We start from the raw sequence: 22,252 nt of genomic DNA, 5'->3' as shown, positions 1-22,252 counted from the left end.
GATAGTTGAGTGGTGCTAAGACTATGTAAAGGTTAAGTACGAAGTCCCCTCGATACAAAATTGTGTGCTTGTGCTTGCCATTCATTGTAATACAAAGTGTCTTTTTATTAATTCGTGTGCCTTTTTTATTGCCTTTTATGTGTTATGACTTTCTTTCATAGGCTTACTTGACCCCATTGAGCATTGCACGGGACCTCATCGATTAGCCTCGTGACAGTTGGTATCAAAGCAAGAGATCATTACAAGTCGATTGACCCGTGATGCAAGCAACACCATTAAGAACAATAAGGACATCATAGAGGATATCGAGCATGGACTCTCCCCATCCTGCAAGATTGACAATGCACTCGCCGACGACATCGTCAAAGATAAAGCATCGATGACCCAAACATCAAAGGCAAGCAAACGCGAGAGATCCACTGATAAGCATGTAGCCATTGACCTACACATACTACATTCTGAAGCCACTGTAGGCAAGATGCGTGATCGAGTGGACGAGCTCCACCAAAATGTTGAAGCCATCGAGAGTGCAGTGGTAGAGGTGGAAGGCCACATGAGTGGTATTGTCAATGAGGTCCGTGACGTGCTCAACAAAACCCTTAAGGAAGTCTACAGCACTGCCTGCCAACAAGAAGGAAGCTCATCCCACTCCGACATTCAAGACAAGCTCGACAACTTCCAGGCCCAACTCAATGGAATGATAAGTGAGTGGGCAACGTGGAGGAGGGCCATGTCCTCCCCAACGGCCATCCAGGCCCAATTAGATGAGATAAGAGGAGAATGGGTTGCCATGAAGACAACCTTGTGTGTTTCCGCCAGCCTCCAAGCCCAGTTAGATGAACTTAAGGTGGAGTGTGCAATTATGAAGAGAGACATTGCCAACATTGATGATCAAATGGCTTAGGTACGCACAATGGTTATGTATTTGACTGATGTTGCTATGTTGTGGTGGTGTAGAAGGAGCATTGACATAGAATGAGGTACGTGCACTGTAAATACATGGGTCGATTTCAAGCGAGAGTTGAAGAGACAATTCTATCCAGAGAACATGGAGTACTTTGCTTGCCATAACATGAAGTCTCTCAAGCACGATGACTCCCTACACAACTACGTCAAGGAGTTTTCAGCCCTTGCCTTGGAGATCAGTGAACATGTCTGATAAGGACTTGTTATTCAACTTCATGACGGGTTACAACCATGGGTGGAGCTAGAACTTCAACGTCATGGCACCCAAGACCTTGCTACCACCATGGCAGTGGCCGAGCAGTTGAATGAGATGAGGAAGCCATCAAGCCTTCTAGCTCACGTACCTCAAATTTGAGTGGGGGGGATAAGCAACCAAGCTCCCCTCCAGAAAAGAAGCCCTACAACCGGCCACTTGAGTTCCAGAAAAGAAAGCAGCCATAGGGAGATCGAAGTTCCTACAACAACAGATACACGGGGAGACCAAGCTGTTCTCCCACTTGCTACATATGTGGAGAGGAGCATTTGACGAAGTATTGCCCAAAGCGAGAGAAGATGAACGTTCTCATTGCCAAACTTAGTGATGATGAACAGTGTGATGGGGAGCGAAGTACACAGGCCCCGAGAGTGGGCGCCCTTCAACTCTTCAATGCAAAAGGGGCTACATCTAAACCTCCCGCCTCAGCCAAAAGAGGGCTAAGGTATGTTGACATACGCCTTGGCAGAAGGCCAACCAAGGCCCTAGTTGATACCAGGGCCACTCACAACTTTATATCCATTGCAGAGGCCAAGAGACTTAACTTGGCGATTTCAAATGAGCGAAACTGGCTCATAGCTATCAATACAGGTGCTAGACCCACTGAAGGCATGGCTTGTCAAGTGAGACTCCAAGTCGACACTTGGGATGGAGAGATTGATCTTTTCGTCGATCACATGGATGATTTTGATGTGGTCCTAGGCATGGACTTTATGCTATAGGCAAAGGCAACACCAGCCCCACATCTCGACACCATACTTATCCTCAATGAAAAGTCACCCTACATGGTTACAACAATCAACAAGAAGAAGCAAGTTTCAATGTTGCAACTGTTCAAGACCAGTGAGAAGTATGCAACAAAGAAGAGACTCACTTACCTAGCCATGATTGTTAGTGTCAAACCCCGTCAAGACTCTAACAAGCAGCGACAATCTAGCAAGTCGTCCTCAACATCTCAACAGTTGTTGTCAGCACGCCAGACATCAACTACCAAACTCAACAGAAGACCCAAGGCCAACTCCAACAGCAACCATACCTATCATCATGGGAAGAGAGTGCCACCCTCATCTGATAGGAACCTTTCCAATACTCGACCTCCATCCAACGTGCTTAACTGCCCTATGAGGAGAGAACCTTGGGGGACGTCCTTTATTGTCCAACACCCTTACAATCCAAATTCAACTTTTGCAGCCAACCTTACCTTAGCTAGTAGGACAAGCCCACCTAGGCCTCGTATGACCTACCTCCAAGCCGTTAGCCAGGAACTTAACTTAGGACCCAACCATAAGTTTCCCCAATACTTTAAGCATCTTCAAACTTATCACCCAAGCACTTGCCCAAGCCTTGGAAGAAAAGAAGTTCGTGGAGCAGCTTAAGAATCCTCCTTCACCAACAACAGGCTCAGGCAACAAGTAGAAGCTAGTCTTCGAGGACGAAGGCTGAATTGAGTGGGAGAGACTATCACAAGTGACCTCTTGTCGTGGCATCGAGTGCCTTCACCGTACTGGCATCTTACCATTAGAGTGTTGTCTAAGTGTGTATTGAGTGGGGCAACATGTGTATTTTGTAGGAGGGAGATGCCAATGGCATTATTGTAATTACTAGTATGATTTTTCAATATTTTGATGTAACCTTCTATTAGAGCACCAAAAGCTTAAGCTACTCTTTGAGGGGAGATAAGTAGTTGAGTGGTGCCAAGACCATGTAAAGGTTAAACATGAGATCCCCTCGACACAAACTTGTGTGTTTGCCATCCATTGCAATATAAAATGTCTTTTTACTAATTCATGTGCCTTCTTTGTTGCCTATTGTGTGTTATTGCTTTCTTTCATAGGTTTACTCGACCCCATCAAACACCACATGGGGCCTCATCAACTAGTCACGTGACACTAAGACACAACGGCTTTTGGCTTTCCAAGGTGGGCCCTACACAACTAATCTAGTTTAATCAAAATTTTAGCCCCATAAGCTCGGTTTGGAAGGAGTACTAAGTACATATTTATAAAGTACATGACCTTGTATTTTGTATTATTTTGCATATATTAATATTATATATATTTGTATTTGTACTCTTAACAAATTAAGCCATAAAAACATTCAAGCCGCTCAATCCATTCTTGTCGCCGATGGTGGTAAAGCTGCATTTGGCATTCCTAATTTTAACGACTTATCTCCTTTTTGCACTTAAAATGACCTTAAAATAAAAAATGCCAAATGCAGCCTAAATCACCCATCTCTGACACTAGTAAACTTTCAAACCAAATTTCACACTATTAGTAGTGTTCTATAAGTTCTATGCTTGTTGGCTAAGTTTATGTTTGTTACTTGTTAGTCAACAAGTACCTAAGAAATGATTTAAGAGTTGATAATGATATGACACTAAACATAATGGAATTCACGTAGCCAATCCCATATTCATAGAGTACATGATGGCTTGGATGATGATGAGTGATGACATGGTGTTTTGTGCTAAGTATTAACTCCATACTAGTCCACATGGGTGAGATAGATTCTCTTCTCAAACCGCTAAATGCATATATATTAAGTACAATGATGGGCAAAAGTCTGCATTTCTAATGGCGTTGATAATCATGTTTGCACATCTCAACATATCGTGTTTATGGAAGATGATTATCCCCATGGACTTTGCAGTTTGGGGTGAAGAAATTTCTTCCGGCAAACTTCTTTACTGTTAACACCATGTAATGTAAGCATCATCCCCAACTTCTGTGGTGTCTACTGCGGTATTTGCAGTGAAACATGATTTAAGTAAAAATGCTGGAAGCTGGATTTTCAGAGAGGTAAATAAATCCTTGGATTCTTCAGATTTTCTGGGTAATGCAGATCAGAACCCACTAGTAGATCAATACCTAGAATTACCCAACCTCCAAATTCTGCAGATGCGAAGAGTTACAGGGGACCCACAACCTGGAACAAATGTATATATTTTACATGCATTTTCTTCAAAAGCTATGTAGCTGTGTGAGCATGGGAACAAGCTCATCACTTGAAGGGCGGTCAGCAGGCAAATCTGAGAGGCAGACGACAGCAATTCTAACTGCCATCAGCATCTCATCCTCCTCACCTTCTTCCCCAAGAAGGCTCTTGTCTAGTGATTCTCGTGCCTCTCCTGCTTGCTGCAAATGCCGAAGCCAGCGCCCCAAACTTCCTCCGCTTGCTGCTTCACCAAAGAATGGATCCATAGGGTCCCTTCCAGTTAGCAGAACACCCAGAATCACACCAAAACTGAACACATCACTTTTATCCGTGTACCTGTGAAATTGGACGGACCAATGGCATCTTAGTTAGGGACAAAAAAGACAACACGACGACCATTTGCTAAATTAACTAATGAACCAAAAGGAACCAAATTTTCATAATGAATTCCACTACCCACAACCCAATAAAATTGCATTGCCTCCACAACCCCGAAAAGCCCCTTTCCTCGAAAGTTGAAACACCACTAAATATGAACTTTCATTTGGAATAACAGATGAAATATGTTCCATAATCAATTAACCATTTCTCAATTTTCATCGGTACTGTACACACTGATGATCTCAATTAGTTGTACTTCAGCAAAGATCAAACCCATTGGGAAATCCCAAGTCCACATTCCATTCGATTAGTTCCTTATAGTTTCACCAATGATATGAAATTCGGAACTACGAATCAGATAGACCAGTAAAAATTTTCTTCTACTAGGCAGTAGGCAGATCCTTAATAGTTAATACAACTGACAAGTGCTATAAAGACTTCTGAATTTAATTTAACCACGCCAAATGTGCAGAAAAACATTAAATCAGCACATGTAATACCACATATCATTTGTAACTCAAATCGTTGTAAACAACTCCCATTTAAAGCTTCTCAAAATAAGGGTAAAAGTAAAACCAAAGGCAATAAATCTTTTATCACTGCAAATGTAATGCTAGTCATGAAACCTTATAAATAAGTACTGCAACTGCGTTAAGATAGGGATTTAAGAAAAATGATTTAAGTTTGTATCTTGTCAAAAATACCTGCAACTTTGGAGACATTCAGGAGCTGTATAGCCAGATGTTGTTTGACCCAAATTAGGCATAAACTTAGCCAATCCACAATCTGCCAGCCTCGGTTCAAATTCTGCATCCAACATCACATTTGTAGGTTTGAGACTGTAGTGAAGAATTCTTGGGCTGCAGCTAAAGTGGAGATAGTGGAGTCCCTTAATCACCCCAACTGCAATGCGATGGCGAATTTCCCAGCCAAGCTGGAGCTGGTTCTCCCGGACTCTGTTCATTGCATCTTCGAGGCTGCCATAAGGCACGTAATCATAAACCAGAGAAAATCGATCAGATTCACGAACGTAAGCCCGGAGGCTCATCAGATTCCGGTGCCTTAGGCTGGCTAGCACTTCTAGCTCTCGCTGTATCCGTCTTTTGACGGACTTGCTTAGAGTCTCCGGAGAAGGAGGGCTTTCGAAGGGTTCAAGCCTTTTGACCGCGATGGTTAGCCCGTTATCAAGAACAGTTCTGTAGTACCTTCCATTAGGGCTCGACCCAAGCAACTGGTTTTCATTGGAGAGGGCCAGTTGGAGTGTTCTTGGAGCAATTTTTGGGGAGAAGACAACCGGACCTTTGAGAATTGGGGTTCTGTACAAGTACCTAATGAGAAATCGGACCAAGCAAGCAAAAAGAATGGCACAAATAAATCCTGTTAAGAACCCCAATATGGTGCCCAGAATAATCCTCCGAAGGCCACTCCTGTAACTGGGAACCCTAAATGGGGTCGGCGGCTCTGTAACCAGGTGTTCAATTTCAATCATGGCTTCTCGACATTGGATGACATGGCAAAAGCAGGAGATAAACAGAAAAGGTACGGAGATCTTGGAGCTTCTCTTATCCATGGGATGGGAGTACGTCAGAGAACCGCTCCGCTGGAACCACACTAAAGGACGAAGAGAACTTCTTCCTTAGCTCAGAAATTCATCAAGACGGCATCCAAATAATCGTAGTTGTAGGATTGTTAAAGAGCTTCCGTTTGTAAATCAATCATTTCAACTTGCACCAATTGAACTACAAACTGTAGCGAGAAAGGCTTCAGCCTGGCCTCCCAACTCCAACCCCAGGCCCACCAGTCTTTCCTCACCTTCCAAAAAATCAGACAACTCCTATAAATACACTCAATTGAAACCATTACAGAAGATTACTTGAATAGCTTAATTAAATCCTTTTGGAATATCAGAACCAAATCTTCCCATGCCGATTCCAAGCTTTTTCATTACGACAACCTCTTCTTAACCTGAAATTCTAAATTCCGAACCCAAAAACAAAAGAAGAAGGTGCATTTGCATATTTCTTTTTTTTTTTATTCTGACAGATTGATTCATTTGCTAGAAAAAGTCACGGTAGGTTCAACAACCCAAAATCGCATTTCAACTTTCAAGGAAGGAAAATACTCAGAAGTATAGAAAGAGACGAGAGGGAAGCCGAAGAAATTACTAAAACCTGAAGGTTCGTTAAACAACACAGAATCTCGCAAATACTAGACAGAGATACCATAAACCGTTTTTTCTATCCATCCATACCATATAGATGACACTTCCAGATTCTTCCGACCATTAAAGCCTGGAAAATTGATCAAATCTACTCCATTCCGCTCCGGGTATGAACTCTCTTTACTCACTTTGGTAGTTTTCTTTTTTTTTTTTTTTGCAAGAAAACAGAAGAAAGGGAACACCTCTCTCCTTTTCTTGATGAAATAAATTTCAACGGGGAAAGCAAAACATTCTTCAGGTGGGAAGAGACTCTCAGCTCCAGGCTCCAGCTCAGGCAGAACTGCAGAAGCAGCATTTGCATTTTGCTCGTGGTTTCTCGTTTTCGCTTTCTTTCGTTTCTCTGTTTTCTCTCTCATCTTCCCGCCCTTCCTTCCCGTACAGTGGGCCCACATGCACGTCAAGGCAGGAGCATAGACGGCTCAGTCGCCATCACGGGGCCGAAAGCGAAATGTCGAACCTGGTGCCAGAGCGAGAGGGGAGAAGGATCCTGGCTATCCATTTTAATTTAGATCAAAATCAAACGAACCACAGAATTTGTGCCGGGGGGGAGAGTCTTTTTAGTTATGTGTTCCATGGTTGTATGAGTAAAGTTATTCTGGGAATAATAGCTTTTTGTACATTTAATTTAATTATTTCTTTTATTAAAAAAAAAGAAGCATTCCGTCTCATTACGTCACGTGAGGGACGCGGAGTTAAAAAGTAGGTTGATTGTTGAAAGTTGATGCCCTCGGGTCTGGGACAGACGCGTACGCGTGTGAGCGTGGTCTGGTCTTGAGAGTTGGGGCCGGATCGTTTATCAGTCTATTCTAACCATCGGATTTATGCCATTCTCTCTTTTACCGAGCTTTTTAAGAGATTTTTTACTTTTTAAATTCAACTTTTTTTTTCTTGGCATCTCGCTTGGATTGATATTTATCAATCATGATAAACTTTTGGGTTCCCCGGTGAAAAAAATTAGGGGAAAATACAATTTTGAATTAGACGGGTAAAACTGTAGGAAAGCTTGAAACGATAGATGGTTGGGATTGGTCACGTGGCACACTGAGGTGCTGCCATTTGGCAAATTACCTATTTGACGGGACTGATCAGTCATTCTCGCTATAAGAAACCCATAACATTATTCAGCTCTCCCACTTCTCTTACCGACAAAGTACGTTCCTTCAGCCAAACTTGATGTGACACCGCACATCTTTGAGTAAAATACAAAAGCCTCCCCGAATTTTCTGATAATCATAGACTTTTCCCATTGTTTCATTGTAATAGAAACTCAATAAAAACTTTTCTTCCGTTACTAATTTAGACAGAAAACGTAAAGTTGATGCATCAATTTTTTCTATATACCAATTTTACCCTTAAATAACTCCGTTTTAAGATTCAACAAAACGCCCAATCGACCCCAAGATAGATGACTCAAAGAGGAGCCGTGTTCGAAATCCGTCGTCTCAAGATGAGAGAAACCCCAAAAAAACATTGACTCTCTTAATCTTCCAACCCTTTAAACCCCGATCCATAGCAAGAGATAAACTTTGTTATCGTGGATTTCTTCTCTCCAGGCTGTGGAGGATGCAAAGCTTTCCATCTGAAGGTATGATTAATCTCTACCATTATTCATCATAAGGAAGCAAATACCAGTGCCGTTCTTTTCTTTATTTGCCTCTTTCAAAGTTGAAACTCGATCAAAATCAAAGAAAAGGGTTTCACGGGCTTAAATCCAAACTTTAGTTTTGTTCTTTTCCTTTATACAAGTATGTCAATTTGCAGAGATGAACCTAGATGTACAATTTGTTCAAGTGAACTATGAGGAGGAAAAAGAGCTCCTTGCTTTGGCTACTCATGCTAATAACTTAATATACAGATCAACGTGGGTACTGGAAGTCTAGAATAATAATGACTGTATCTTTCTGCACGTACTTGAAGTATTGAACAGTTGATGCTGAACCGTTTTCCCAGTTCCTAGTTTCCCACTATTTTACTTAATTTACACAACGTTAATAATAATGACTACTTCTTTCATTTCTTCCCAAGAATGAAAAGAAAAAGTGTATGTCTGGAGTGTAATTTATCTTAAATTTTGAAACAGAGCAATGGAACCCATTTGATATTCAAGGTTAATTTCATCAGAGCAGTTATATCTGCAAAATAATCACTGAAGCTGATAGAAAAGATTCTAAAAACATATCCGCTCACTTTATGCATATAGCTAAATATCTTGAAAAGGTTTAGACTTCCAGATTCACTTGAATCCTTGACTCTAGGGAAGAAACGAAATATTCAGATGAAGAAGAGTGGAAGCTTTAAAAAACAGATGGAATATTCGCTGGTGAAGAATAGTCGAAGCTATATGCTTATTTTAAATTGCCGGTAAAAATAGTCACCGGTGAAGAACAGTTGCTATAAAACAGATGGAATATTTCGAGAAGCTGAATATTCTGAGCAATGGCGCCCTGCAAGTGTTAGGGTTTACGTTCTTTTGCTCTAACAAAAAAACAGTAAATGTGAGTGAGATGTTTGGCAAATATGGTATTTTATGAAATCTTTAAATGATACTTCAGGGGTAATTTCGTAAATATAAACATTTTCTGTCTAAATCAATGACTGAAGGAAGCTTTTATGAGTTTTTCAAAAGTTCAAAGAGATATTTGTTACGATGAAACTATAGGAAAAGTTTTTATGATTATCAAAAGCTTCAAGGTTTTGTATTTTAACTTTTTTTCCTCAAATACATCGCACATCTGATGCATGGAAAGTCTCTATTTTGTAATGGATCCCATTCAGATATGGTGAAATATGCAATGTCGGATTATGTTGAAAGGGTATTGGAACATGTTTCGTTGGTAGGGATCCCAGCTCCAACCAATGAAATTCAGCATTTGTTTTTCTGTTAAGTGAACATAATATTTTTATTGCATAAACATTTCAATATTATTTGAAGATGAAACTTATTATTATAAAAAGGGCAAATTTATTACCACAATACTTTTTTGTTGTAGGCTTCAAAAACAAATCAAAATCATCTTATTTGAAAATAGATTGTTTCTTAATACAAAAACACAAAAAATATATTCTCATTTGCATATATATTTTCTATTTTCAAAGCTGAAGCAAAAAATATGTTCTCGAATCTGGTTTTAAAAACATGTTTTCATCTAATTATTCAACACCGTGTTCCATAAATCACATAATTTTTATATTAAAAATTTTGTTTTTTTGTTATAAAAAATAATATTTTATTGGTTTCAAAATATTACTGTTTTTTGAAACAAATATTTTCTAATTCATTCTGTAAAAATTCCCGACAGGTACCTGTATTTTAGGCCGAGTGCCAATTTACTATCCAAACTTTATAATGCCATAATCTATTATCCGAATTTTCATTTTGCCATGATTTAGTATTTTGCGTTAACTCACTGTTATAATTTTCCTTATCAACCTTATGTTAATATTAATAGATGATCACAGGAGTTGCTAAGCCCGTTCCCTCAGCCATGTCCACCAGCCCATCCTTTCCAACATTGACAACCTTTCGGTCAAGCACTCGTTCCAATTTATTGCCGGTAGTAGGTCTGTCTTACATTCAAAGCCGGAGTCCGGCCGACAACTGACACAGGTATCTTAACCCAGGGACGACCACATATCATGGTATCTTGCCTCGAGAGCAGCCATCCTCTTTTGCTGCCTTAGATCCTTATAAAACCTCTCAATAAATTCCTCAACTGCCTTGTCGACGTGGCTGTCTTCCTCGCCTGTACTATGGGGCTCTTCCCGAACCCCGGCAGGTTTACCAACGGCGACGCCTCCACGCTAACAGCGTCATTGTTCAACATCTCAAACACCTTCTGCACCGCATTAACGGCATCTATCTCGTCCTGATCACGATGGTGGTGGTGAGAATAATAGAAATGGTGGTGGCCCTTGCGCTTGTTGACGTGGACGGGGAAGTGAAAGGGGTAGGCAGAGCTATTGCTGCAGCTGAATTCGTACTCACGGGGAGCGACGAACGAAAGCTGTACGTCGTTGGAGCGGCAACTGAGATTGGAGTAGTGGTGGAACATCAGGTTGCCCAGAGTCTTCCCAGCAAGCTTGCCACGTTTCATCATCAGGTGAAGATCCATCATTAACTTTTTTTTTTTTTTGATAAGTAAGATCCATCATTAACTTCCGCTTCGAAATGCCTTTTCTCAGCATAAAGAACACTATCCGTACGATGTTACACTTTTTCTTGGCTATTACCGGTGGACCTGGCTCCATCTTCTTTCTGCTTTCTATGGTACTGTACAGAGAGAGAGAGAAACTTCCGAGGGAGATGCCTTTGGTTCAGAGAGAGAGAAAGAGAGCAGAACTTGATTACTTCGAGGGGGGATGTTGGGGAGGATTGCATTTAAAGGGCCGCCAGGGAAGAAGACAAAAGAGAAGGTTTAAATTGCAGGAATGTTATCGCGCCTTCGCCTCTGAAAGAAGAACAAGGGAAACACAACAGAAACGGAGGAAGAGAGAGTTTGAGACATTCAAATCGTTAATGGAGTAGTCGTTGCTGTTTTCTGCCTGTTGTTTTGAGGTGGGTTTGTTTTAATGGGCAATGTAACTTCTAGCGTTGCTGCAAGGTTCATTTTCTCTCTCTTGATCAGGAGCGTCAAGCATGGCCCATGGTGGTGGTTACGGTGGCGAACTGAGAACACCACCCCCCACGCTGGTCCTTTGGACTCTTTCATTTTCTTGAGAAAGAAGAGTATGAATAATGGAAATTCTTACAAATCATGGTTTAAATTCAAATATGTGACTTAAAAATACCACGATACCAAATACCCTCCTCTTGTACAGATTAAAGGGTGCTTTTTCCATTATAGTCGTAACAAATTTCTACCACAAAAGTAGAATGCGTTTACCATTGTGGTCTTTGATTTCAAATTTTAGAAAATTTCTATTGACACAGATTTTGAGTCCGGATCTGCTGATCACAACACGTTGCTGGCCAAATCCATACAGCCACATTGTGAATATTTCTTGTGTTTTATTTTGCCAATGTTCGTCATATGTGGCTGTGTGAATGTGACCAGCAATGTGTTGTGGTCATCAGATCTAAACTCATGCCCCATTTGGTTTGCAAGAATAAGGATCTGAAATTGGAATAAAAATGGGCTATTCCGTTTCTGACTGTTTGATTGGACAGAATTAGAATCCTATTCTAATTCCTGCTGAAATGGCATCCCCCTATTTGATGGAATGGTCATTTCCTGCCCCTCCCTTATAAATGAAGTCTCATTCCTGCTGATTTTTATTTCCATTCTCATTCCTGTCTGAACCAAACAAACTATGGGATTGGACCATTATGATTCCGATTCCAACTACAAACCAAATGGACCCTCAGATTTTGGAAGGTAGAAGCTTCAAAATTTTGAAAACAATTTGCCACTTCAGCATGACCTACAATTTTTATTTTTTGGTCTTTTGTGCTTACCTATTGCTGAAGTAACATGTGGGATCCATTCTTGAGAATGATGACCAACGGCGAATGGGCTTTCATTATTTTCAAATTGTGATGGTTAACACTTAATACACATTAATACGAATTGGCAAGTTCTTACAGAAATGATCTGAATATTATACGAAAGTTGAGCTTCAGAGCTATGTTAAAAGGAAAACCACTCCAACCACTGCCTACAATTCTGAGACATCCTTATGCGTAAGTCAAGTGTACAACGATAGGTGCTTTTGCTTATCGAGGTTGCCCCTATAGAAATCATCTTCTTTTTTTGGGTAACTACAAAATCATTTCATAAAAGAAAGGTGATACTCCCGCTTGAGTTATGATGCATAGCCCAACTATTACAGACCAACTGATGAACATTTGGGAAGAAAAACCATTGATCATTCTACATTGTTCATTAGCAAGAAAATAAGGGCAAGTATTGTTCGATCTAGGGACAAAGATCCAATGCACCTGTTCGAAATGACTGCTGTCGATCCACATATCCCTGCACAGCTAGAAATTGTCAACCATCCTAAAGAGTTAAATCAGTGAACTAATCTAATGGTTGACTTATTCTTATCAAACCAACTTTTCACCCAAGTGTTTCACTGAATCAAGTAGTTGATTAATATCAGCATGGCAATCCAGTAAAACAAAATAGTAGCTAGGATCTGGATTCAGTCCATGATGGGGTGGAAAATCTTTTTGCCACTGATTGGCCACGCAACAACACTTTCATTTTCCCAATATTAGTGATTCCTTGCAAGAGAAAGGATGTGATGCCACCTAAATTAGGGGGAGTAAAAGACACTAATACAAGAAAGTACATAAACTAGTAAAAATGAAGAATTACTAGTACATAATGGTCACTTGATTCTCATCTACGCAGCATAGATTTATCCTCTTCTCTAAGACCTACAGTGTGCAATTGTGTCAAACATCTATGTTGTCTCCTTGGCATTCTACTACATCATATTTTCAGGAATGCCTAGCACTGTATTGCTTACTCCCAAACATCAAATCTATTATCTATATGCAAAAGCTAGAGTTCCACACTTCCACTCCCTTTCGTAACTCTCCAATGCATTTTCAATCCCAACAAGGCAATACTACCTGATGCCGTCAAAAAGCGCGCAAGTCCCTGGAGCAGCTCGAGCGTGTCCTGTAAGAGGGAAAACGAGGTCAGAGACATGCCGGTAGAGAAAAATTGCCTGGGGAGATGGCTTTTTGTCACTAGTTCACACAGACGACGCCAATTGACGGCCAACTGATGCTGTCAAAAAGCGCCTAAGTCCCTGGAGAAGCTCGGGCATGTCCTGTAAGAGGGAAAACGAGGTCAGAGGGCACAGGGTGATATCCTAGGCTTGTAACTCCGACGGTCAAGTCAGTTATGCCGAGTTATCCAAAGGGTAATTGGATATTTAGTGAGTCATACGTATGAATTGAATGCTAACTTACCCCTTATATAGGATTTGGGATGCTTGTTAGAGTATATACGCGTCAAACAGATGTAGGACACTTGTCGTAACTTAAGACACCTAGAGCTTGCTTTGCCTTGGTGGAGCTCGGGTAGGACACCTGAGGCTCTGTCAAGACACCTGTTACCCAAGCTCGGCCACATAGTGCTCGGCTCGAACATCTGTGGCCCGATTCAGGCCATTTGGTATCTGGTCGAGACACCTGGAACCCGACCTGGGCACTTGGAGCCTAATTAGGGCTACCAATTAAGCCACCTGTTGCATGTATCGGCCACCTGGTGCTTAGTTATGACACGTTATGGCGATCTGTCCTCCATGTTCCCAATGTATGAAGTCGGCCCAAGACAGGCTACTTGGCATGCTACCTTACGTGTCAACGGTCTTGTTACATGTACCGCCAGGTGGTCGTCTAATGGACAAGTGTTGGAATGTGGAGCTCCCCTGGAAGGGAAGCTCATCTCGCTAATAAGGGAGGAGCTCATCTTGACAGGGAGGCCTCCTCGCGGAGATTGGAATTGCTTGTACATACAAGTTGAGTTAAGAAGCCCAAGGTGGTTTTACATGTCACCGATGTGACTCTTATCCTCTAAGATGACGGCAAGATGATGAGTTTCGAGTTGAAGGCAAGGCTGCAAGTCCACTTAAACGTGCTACGTATCCGGTAGTTCGGAGGTCGAATTTACTCTCATCACTTGCCCCCCCCCCCCCCCCACTTCTGAAGCTAAGGTGACTAAGCTCGGGTGAAGGAAGTACCTGACTACGTCACCTGTTTGGGTGTTAACTCTATTAACAACAGAATAGAGGAGAAATAAAGAAGAAGAAGGAGAAGAAGAAGAAGAGAAGAGAAAGAGAGGAGAGAAGGGAGAAGAGAAAGAGAGGAGAGAAGGGAGAAGAGAAGGGAGAAGAGAAGAGAATGTTTTGGAGTCAACTAAAACTTGCTGGCGGCGCTAGCTTATATTATTATATATAGGGCGACCATAATTAAAAGAGAAAAGACCCTTATGCCCCTACTTAAGTCAGAGTACATAAACAAAGATAAAAAACTACTTTACCTAGACCAAACAGACCCTAACTCAACAGAATACAAACATAAGTAAACATTCCAACACTCCCCCTCAAGTTGGGACATGGATGTCAATCATGCCTAACTTGTCACACAAATTATTATGCCGCACATGATGAAGGCCCTTGGTGAAGATGTCTGCAAGTTGTTCTTCTGAATTGACATATGGAGTGCACACTTCTCTGCTCACAAGCTTTTCTCTAATAAAATGCTTGTCCACTTCAATATGTTTTGTTCTATCATGGAGGACTGGGTTAGCAGCAATATTAATAGCAACTTTGTTGTCACAGTAGAGTGATATAGATTTGTTAACTGCAAAACCCAGCTCTCCTAACAAGTTTTTTATCCACATGATTTCAGCAACTCCATGAGACATAGCTCTATATTCTGCTTCAGCACTGGATCTAGCCACTACACTTTGCTTCTTACTTCTCCATGTTACCAAGTTTCCCCCCACAAAGATACAATACCCACTGGTAGATTTTCTGTCATCGACTGCTCCTGCCCAATCAGCATTTGTATACACCTCCACCTTCAAATGCCCATGTTTCTAGAATACCAAACCAACTCCTAGGAACTTCTTGAGTTATCTAAGGATCCTTTCTGCAGCTTCAAAGTGAGTTGTCTTAGAATTATGCATGAACTGACTAAGGACACCCACTGCATGGGCAATATCAGGTCTGGTTATAGACAAATATAAGAGTCTCCCTACAAGTCTCTGGAACTTCTTCACATCTTTCAAAAACTCCCTCTGACTATCTCCTAGCTGATGGTTGGGTTCAATGGGTGAATCAATTGGTTTCACTCCTAACTTGCATGTATCCTCTAATAGATCTAGTATATATTTCCTTTGGGAAATAAAGATGCCCTTTTGGGAGCGGGCAACTTCAATCCCCAGGAAATAATTTAAGGGGCTAGATCTTTCACCTCAAATTGAGTGGCTAGGAATTTCTTCAGCTTCTGTATTTCAGTCTTACAATCTCCTGTGACTACTATATCATCAACATACACAATTAAAGCTGCAATTTTCCCTTCACCCTTCTTCACAAACAGAGTATGATCTGACTGGCATTGTTTGAATCCCATCTGTTGTACAACTAATGAAACTTACTAAACCAGGCCTGAGGTGATTGTTTCAACCCATATAATGATTTTTTTAACCTGCACACATTTTTCTCACTACCTTTGGCACAGAAACCTGGAGGTTGAGTCATGTAAACCTCCTCATCTAGGTCACCACCATTCAAGAATGCATTTTTAATATCCAACTGGTGAAATTCCCAGTTAAGATTAGCTGCCAGTGAAAGAAGGATTCTGATCAAATTCATCTTGGCTACTAGAGCAAAGGTCTCTGCATAGTCTACTCCATACACTTGTGTAAACCCTTTGGCCACCAATCTAGCTTTGTCATTTCCACCGAACCATCAACCCTATGCTTTATTGTAAATACCCACTTGCATCCCACTTATTCCTTCTCTTCAGGAAGATCCACCAACTCCCAGGTGTCAATTTTGTGTAAGGCATTAATTTCTTCCTTCATTGCATCTATTCATTCATGTTTGGATAAAGCTTTTGTCACATTCTTACCAATAGAGGAAATGAATGCACGATATGAAGGTGAAATATGATCATAGGACACAAAGTGAGAGATAAAATGATTAGTAGTACAAGATCTAACACCCTTTCTCTTAGCAATAGGAACATCAAGATCATTAATAACAAGGGGATCAATATTAAGAGGTTCAAACATATCAATGGGAACAAGTGTAACTGGCTAATGAGGAGGATCTACCTCTGGAGAGAATCCGATGATGTTGGTTGCAATAGTTTCAGGTTCCATGGCTCTTGAACTCTACTGGCTCTTATGACGGCGAAGAAAGACACAAAATGGAGGAGGATCAGGAAGAGGAGGTAATTGAACCTGAGTTTGTTTCTCCTCAACCATACTCTCCCCCTGAAGAGAAACCAAGAAAAAAATGTTGACTTTCAAAGAATGATACATCCATGGAGACATAGTACTTGCGTGAAGCAGGGTCATAGCAACGGTAACCCTTTTGAGATAAAGGGTAACCAAGAAAAACACAAGGAATGGCACAAGGATCGAGTTTACCGCAAGTAGGGGGCGAGTCATGAACGAAGCACCGACACCCAAAGACACACATTGGAATGGACAGCGGAAACAAAAGTTGATGTGGGGCCTTATACTCTAGTAACCGAGATGGCATATGGTTGAAGATATATGCAACACATAACAACACCCATCCAAAAGCGTTTCGGAACATTCATATGAAGTAATAAACCACAAGCTACTTCGAGAAGATTTTTTCTTTCAGCAATACCATTTTGTTGGGGTGTCCGACCACAAGAGCTTCGATGAAGGGATCCACACAAAGCAAAGAACTCCGTGAGATCACTATGGAAGTACTCTTTTGCATTACCCAAGTAGAACATATGCACAATCTTTGGCACTTCATCTCTAAATCGCATAGGATAAACCCAAGTATATCTAGAGTAGTCATCAATCAAAGTAATGAAATACTTATATCCAGTCTCAGTAGGTAGAGTAACAGGGCTCCAAACATCAGAATAGACAATATCAAAAGGAAATTCAGATCTTTTATTTCTTAAAGGAAAAGAATTTCTACAATGTTCACTCAATTGACACGTCTGACGCTGCAACTCACTAACTGGCAGAAACTTAAATAACTCGGGAAACATAAGTTTTAAAGACTCAAACAAAAGGTGACTAAGACGATTATGCCACAAATAGGCATGACTCTCACTAGATGAACTTAAGGACTTTGTAGCCACAAGATCGGCTTTATTCTCCAACACGTAGAGACCATACACCATGCTTCCTCTACCAATCGTCTTCCTCGAGGTCAAATCCCGAAACACACACGAAGAAGGAAAGGTCACTAAACAATTCAATGAGTGAGTAATACTGCTAATAGAAAGTAAATTGATAGGTAAATTAGGAACATGCAACTTAGAGAGGGAAAGACCAAGAGGAAGGGAGATGGTTCCTTCCCTTATCTCCCCCAGAGAGGAGGTTATATGCCTGAAATAAATTTGACTTACCAATCATGTGGTCTGAGGCTCCAGAGTCAATTATCCAAGGGGAATAAAATGTATGAGATGACAAATAGAAAGCAGTGGTGGTGTTACCTGATGTAGACGCAAAGGAGGTAGGAGTAGGGCCAGAATCCATCTAGCGAAGTGTTCTACCATATAATTCCAAATGATCAGGTGATGATCTCTTCCTTGGAGTCAAAACCAGAGTGTCGCTCCTAGGGTACCATGGGACTAGTCTCTTGGGATGCCACATTTGCTGAGTTATATTTCTTCTGACTCTACTAGGTTGGCTTCTTACTCGGATCAGATTTCTTACTCAATTCCTGAACCCATTTAGGCTAGCCATGAAGATCCCAAAATGTGTCTCTAGTGTGCCTAGACTTCTAATAGTGAGTGTACCAAATCTTGTCTTTGTCATCCACTCTCTTCTGTGAATCACCCTTTTTAAAAGAACCTCCAACATTTAAACTTGTACCACCTCAGATAGCTAGTGCAACCGGTTCCCCCTCTGTACAATTCATCACACTTCTTCTACTCTCTTCAAACTGAACTAAGGCATAAACTTCTTGAACTGAAGGTAAGTTCTTACTTCCTAAGATTTGTACCCTCATGGATTCATATGTAGGATTCAGCCCTAAAAGAAAAGCAAATACCCGTTGTTGGGAAACAAGTGACTTGTAGGCCTTTGCATCTTCACCACACTTCCAATTCACATTTTGGTAATGATCCAATTCCTTCCAAATTGATGTCAGATCTGAGTAGTACACCGAGAGACTCCTCTCCCCCTGCTTGCAAGTGGAGGATTCAACTTGTAATTGATATATCTTTGCATGATGCCTCTGCTCTGAGTATGTAGATTTGGCTTGTTTGCATAATGCCTCTGCTCTGAGTATGTAGATTTGGCTTGTTCCCATATTTCACAAGTTCTTTTAGCCCACATAAAAGTCTTCCTTACTTGTGGCAGCATGGAAACCAAGAGCCACGACATCACCATACTATTTTATTGGTCCCATCTGTCATGTTCAGCACTACCAGTCTTTGGTTCCTTCACTTTACCATTAATATACCCTATTTTTCCTCCAGCAGTAATGTAAAGTTTAGTTCCCCTATATCATTCAAGATAGTTCAGCCCATCAAAGGGAATTACAGCCATGGGGAAATTCATATTCATCCCCCACTCATTCCATTTTGACCTCCTGAAATTCCAAAAGTTGCAGAATTCTCAGAGGACATGATTCAAACACTTTTCAGATCCTACACACACTTTATGATCCCTCCTATCACCAAAAACAGTCCTAGAAACACACCAAGGATGAAGCCCACATGCACACACTACAATCTGGACACAATATGAATATAGACCAGCTTTGATTGTCCAAAAAGAGCAAGATTTTAGGTTGATCTCAGTGCTGTACTGCCCTAACAGTCACACTCCACCAACTTCCAGACCATCCAAACACATCAGTTATCAGCAGGTGTCATAAAACAGTACTGTCACACCACAAGGGTTAAAAATCAGGCCATCCACGACCTACAGATCTTGTATTTTGGTTAGAACCTCACAACTTCTCTGACGGCATTCAGCAGTCTGGATTCATTTGTTTTTTCTTGATACATGACCAAGAGAAAAGAAAGAAGGTAATAAAATAAGTTTGTACCAGTAGTAGGTCAGCCCTTTTGATCACAGTCGAAGAAGACAGCAAGATGAGGAAGAGAAAACTTGTTCGATCTGCTCTTAAACCTAGCAGAACCGCTTTGATACCATATTAACAGCAGAATAGAGGAGAAATAAGGAAGAAGAAGAGAAGAGAAAGAGAGGAGAGAAGGGAGAAGAGAAGAGAATGTTTTGGAACCAACTAAAACTTGCTGGAGGCGCCAGCTCATATTATTATATATAGGGCAACCATAATTAAAAGGGAAAAGACCATCATGTCCATACTTAAGTTAGAATACATAAACAAAGATAAAAAAACTACTTTAACTACACCAAACGGACCCTAACTCAGCAGAATACAAACATAAAGTAAACATTCCAACAAACTCTATTTTGACCCCTGCCTTCTTGTTTTGTGACATGTTTAGGGGAGCTATGTGAAGCGTTCCAGTTGGCATGCATGGACTTGAAATAGTGCTAGTTAACTATTTCCGGACTTCAAAAACACGCTAAACTGATTTGGGAACTCGAGAAGCCCAATGGTCACAAATCTGGGCCGTTGAGCCCTTTCGATCGCAGCCGTTTGACATCCACCCCTTTCAACTATAAATAGAGGCCCCAAGGGGGGGGACCATTTGCACATTCATCCTTGGAGTGGTCCCATTGAGGTCAAAGAGCTCGTCCTCTGAAGCTTGGTTTGCTTCCCGTTCCAGTTCGCTTGTCTTTGTTTCTAGCTTGTCCCGGGTGAGTCTCTTCTTCCTAAGTTCTTTTTCCATTCGTTTAATAGTTCCATGTCGAGTTCCACGACATAGGACTTTGCCGAGATGGAGAGAGCTGAACAAGCATACAGGGAGGTTGCGGGAATCGGCCTCTCAAGCTCACAGGGATTCAGAGCAGCTCGCCTTGATTCCCAACGAGCACGTTTCTATCCCGAATTTGCTTGTTGTTAGTCCTACCGAACCTTTCATTCCTCCCCAGTCCACTTTGGCCGACCTGCAAAGGATCCGACTTCTTTATGGGGTCCCCAATGAGTTCCAATTTAGACTCCCCACTCCCCATGAGGCCCCTTGGCACCACAGTGACAATGAGGTCTATGTGTTTGAGCAACATTTCGTTGCAGGGTTAAGGTTCCCCTTACCTCATATTGTCACCGACTCCTTGCACATTTTCTTCATCACTTTGGGGCAACTCACCCCAAATGCAATTAGGATAATAGTTGGCGTCGTCTCGTCTTGTCACGCCCATGGCATCCCCATCGACATCCGAGCTTTTATTGCCTTCAAGCACACTCTTGGGGATGAGAAGTTTTTCTACTTCGCCTTCAGATCCGATAAGAAGTTCCTTGAAGGTCTTCCCAACAAGGTCTCAGACTGGAAATCAAAGTACTTCTTTGTTGTCCATAATGGCCCTTGGCAATTGATTAACCGGCAGGGCGCAGCAATCACCAACCCTGAGGGCCAGTTCTTGTCCTCGGAGGCAAAGAAACGATTGTGGGAGCTCGCACTTCTTGGGTTGAAGATAGATGACTACTTGATCGAGGACGCTCTCCTACGAGCAGGCCTGAGCCAAGAACGTCGAGGTAGTTAGATCCAGGTACAGTATGGATCGACTTGTTGGCAGACTGACCGCTTTGAAGAGGCAAAGGTCAAAGAAGAGGAAGACCACAGAGGGTGAGTCGTTCCAAGCTGTCGCTGTTCGACCTGCCCCTAGCTTGGCGGAGGTCATCGCTTTGGAGGATGAAGTTCCTCCAGCCTCTACGGCCGAAGTTCCTCCAACCTCTACGGCCGAGGTGTAGGCTCAGCAAGAGGGAACCCCAACACCACTTTCTTCAAAGGTCGTTCTGAGCTTCACCGTTCAAGATAGATGACTACTTGACCGAGGATGCTCTCCTACGAGTAGGCCTGAGCCAAGGACGCCGAGGCAAGCTGGAAACGAAGACAAGCGAACTGGAACGGGAAGCAAACCAAGCTTCAAAGGGCGAGCTCTTTGACCTCAATGGGACCACTCCAAGGATGAATGTGCAAATGGTCCCTCCTTTAGGGCTTCTATTTATAGCCGAAAGGGGTGGACGTCGAATGGCTGCGATCAAACAAGCTTAATGGCCCAAATTTGTGATCGTTGGGCTTCTTGACGTCCCAAATCAGTTTAGCGTACTTTTGAAGTTCGAAAATAGTTAGCTAGCACTATTTCAAGTCCATGCATGCCAACTGGAACACTTCACGAAGCTCCCCTAAACATGTCACGAAACAAGAAGGCAGGGGTCAAAAAAGAGTTAACACCCAAACATGCGACATAGTCAGATACTTCCTTCACCCGAGCTTAGTCACCTCAGCTTCGGAAGTGGGGGGCAAGTGATGAGCGTAAGTCTGGCCTCAGAACTACCGGACATGTGGCACGCTTTGGTGGACTTGTAGCCTTTGCTTTCAGATTGAAACTCGCCATCCTACCATCATCTCAGAGGATAAGAGTCACCACGGCAACATGTAAAACCACCTTGAGCTTCTTAACTCAACTCGTATGTACAAGCAATTCCGACCTCGGTGAGGAGGCCTCCTTGTTGAGACGAGCTCCCCTCCAGGAGAGCTCCTCCCTTATTAGCGAGATGAGCTTCCCTTCCAGGAGAGCTCCACATTCCAATACTTGTCCTTCAAGTGACCACCTGGCGGTACATGCAGCAAGACTGTCGACACGTAAGGTAGCTGGTCTCGGGCCAACTTCATACATTGGAAACGTGGAGGACAGATCGCCATAACATGT

The 22,252-nt window shown here is 41.9% G+C and overlaps 2 protein-coding genes and 1 pseudogene across 4 annotated transcripts in view; all 3 read right to left on the bottom strand.

The window, feature by feature from the left end:
- Positions 1–3,734: 3,734 nt before the first annotated feature.
- LOC104591850 (inactive leucine-rich repeat receptor-like protein kinase CORYNE) lies at positions 3,735–7,034 on the bottom strand. The gene is made up of 2 exons (XM_010250914.3): positions 5,242–7,034; positions 3,735–4,492 (listed from the first exon to the last, which is right to left on the bottom strand). Exons 1-2 carry the CDS (start codon positions 6,105–6,107, stop codon positions 4,183–4,185), a joined length of 1,176 nt encoding a protein of 391 aa, XP_010249216.1. The 5' UTR covers positions 6,108–7,034; the 3' UTR covers positions 3,735–4,182.
- A 3,202-nt stretch (positions 7,035–10,236) lies between these two features.
- LOC104592012 (uncharacterized) lies at positions 10,237–11,017 on the bottom strand (annotated as a pseudogene).
- Positions 11,018–12,336: 1,319 nt separating this feature from the next.
- LOC104591851 (immunoglobulin) overlaps positions 12,337–22,252 on the bottom strand; it is a 34,498-nt gene continuing 24,582 nt past the window's right edge. For 2 of the 3 annotated variants that reach the window (XR_016085626.1, XM_010250915.3), the window contains exon 14: positions 12,337–12,730. The gene's annotated coding sequence lies outside the window, so the exon portion shown is untranslated. Of the gene's footprint in view, positions 12,731–13,338; positions 13,388–22,252 lie in introns of all 3 variants that reach the window. The other variant, XR_016085625.1, reaches the window with a different exon arrangement.

The sequence above is a fragment of the Nelumbo nucifera genome, chromosome 4, assembly GCF_055504915.1.
Source record: "Nelumbo nucifera cultivar China Antique chromosome 4, China Antique-T2T, whole genome shotgun sequence".
NCBI lineage: Eukaryota > Viridiplantae > Streptophyta > Magnoliopsida > Proteales > Nelumbonaceae > Nelumbo > Nelumbo nucifera.
Note: the sequence above shows the minus strand (reverse complement) of the source record. Positions and strands in the feature narration are given on the sequence as shown.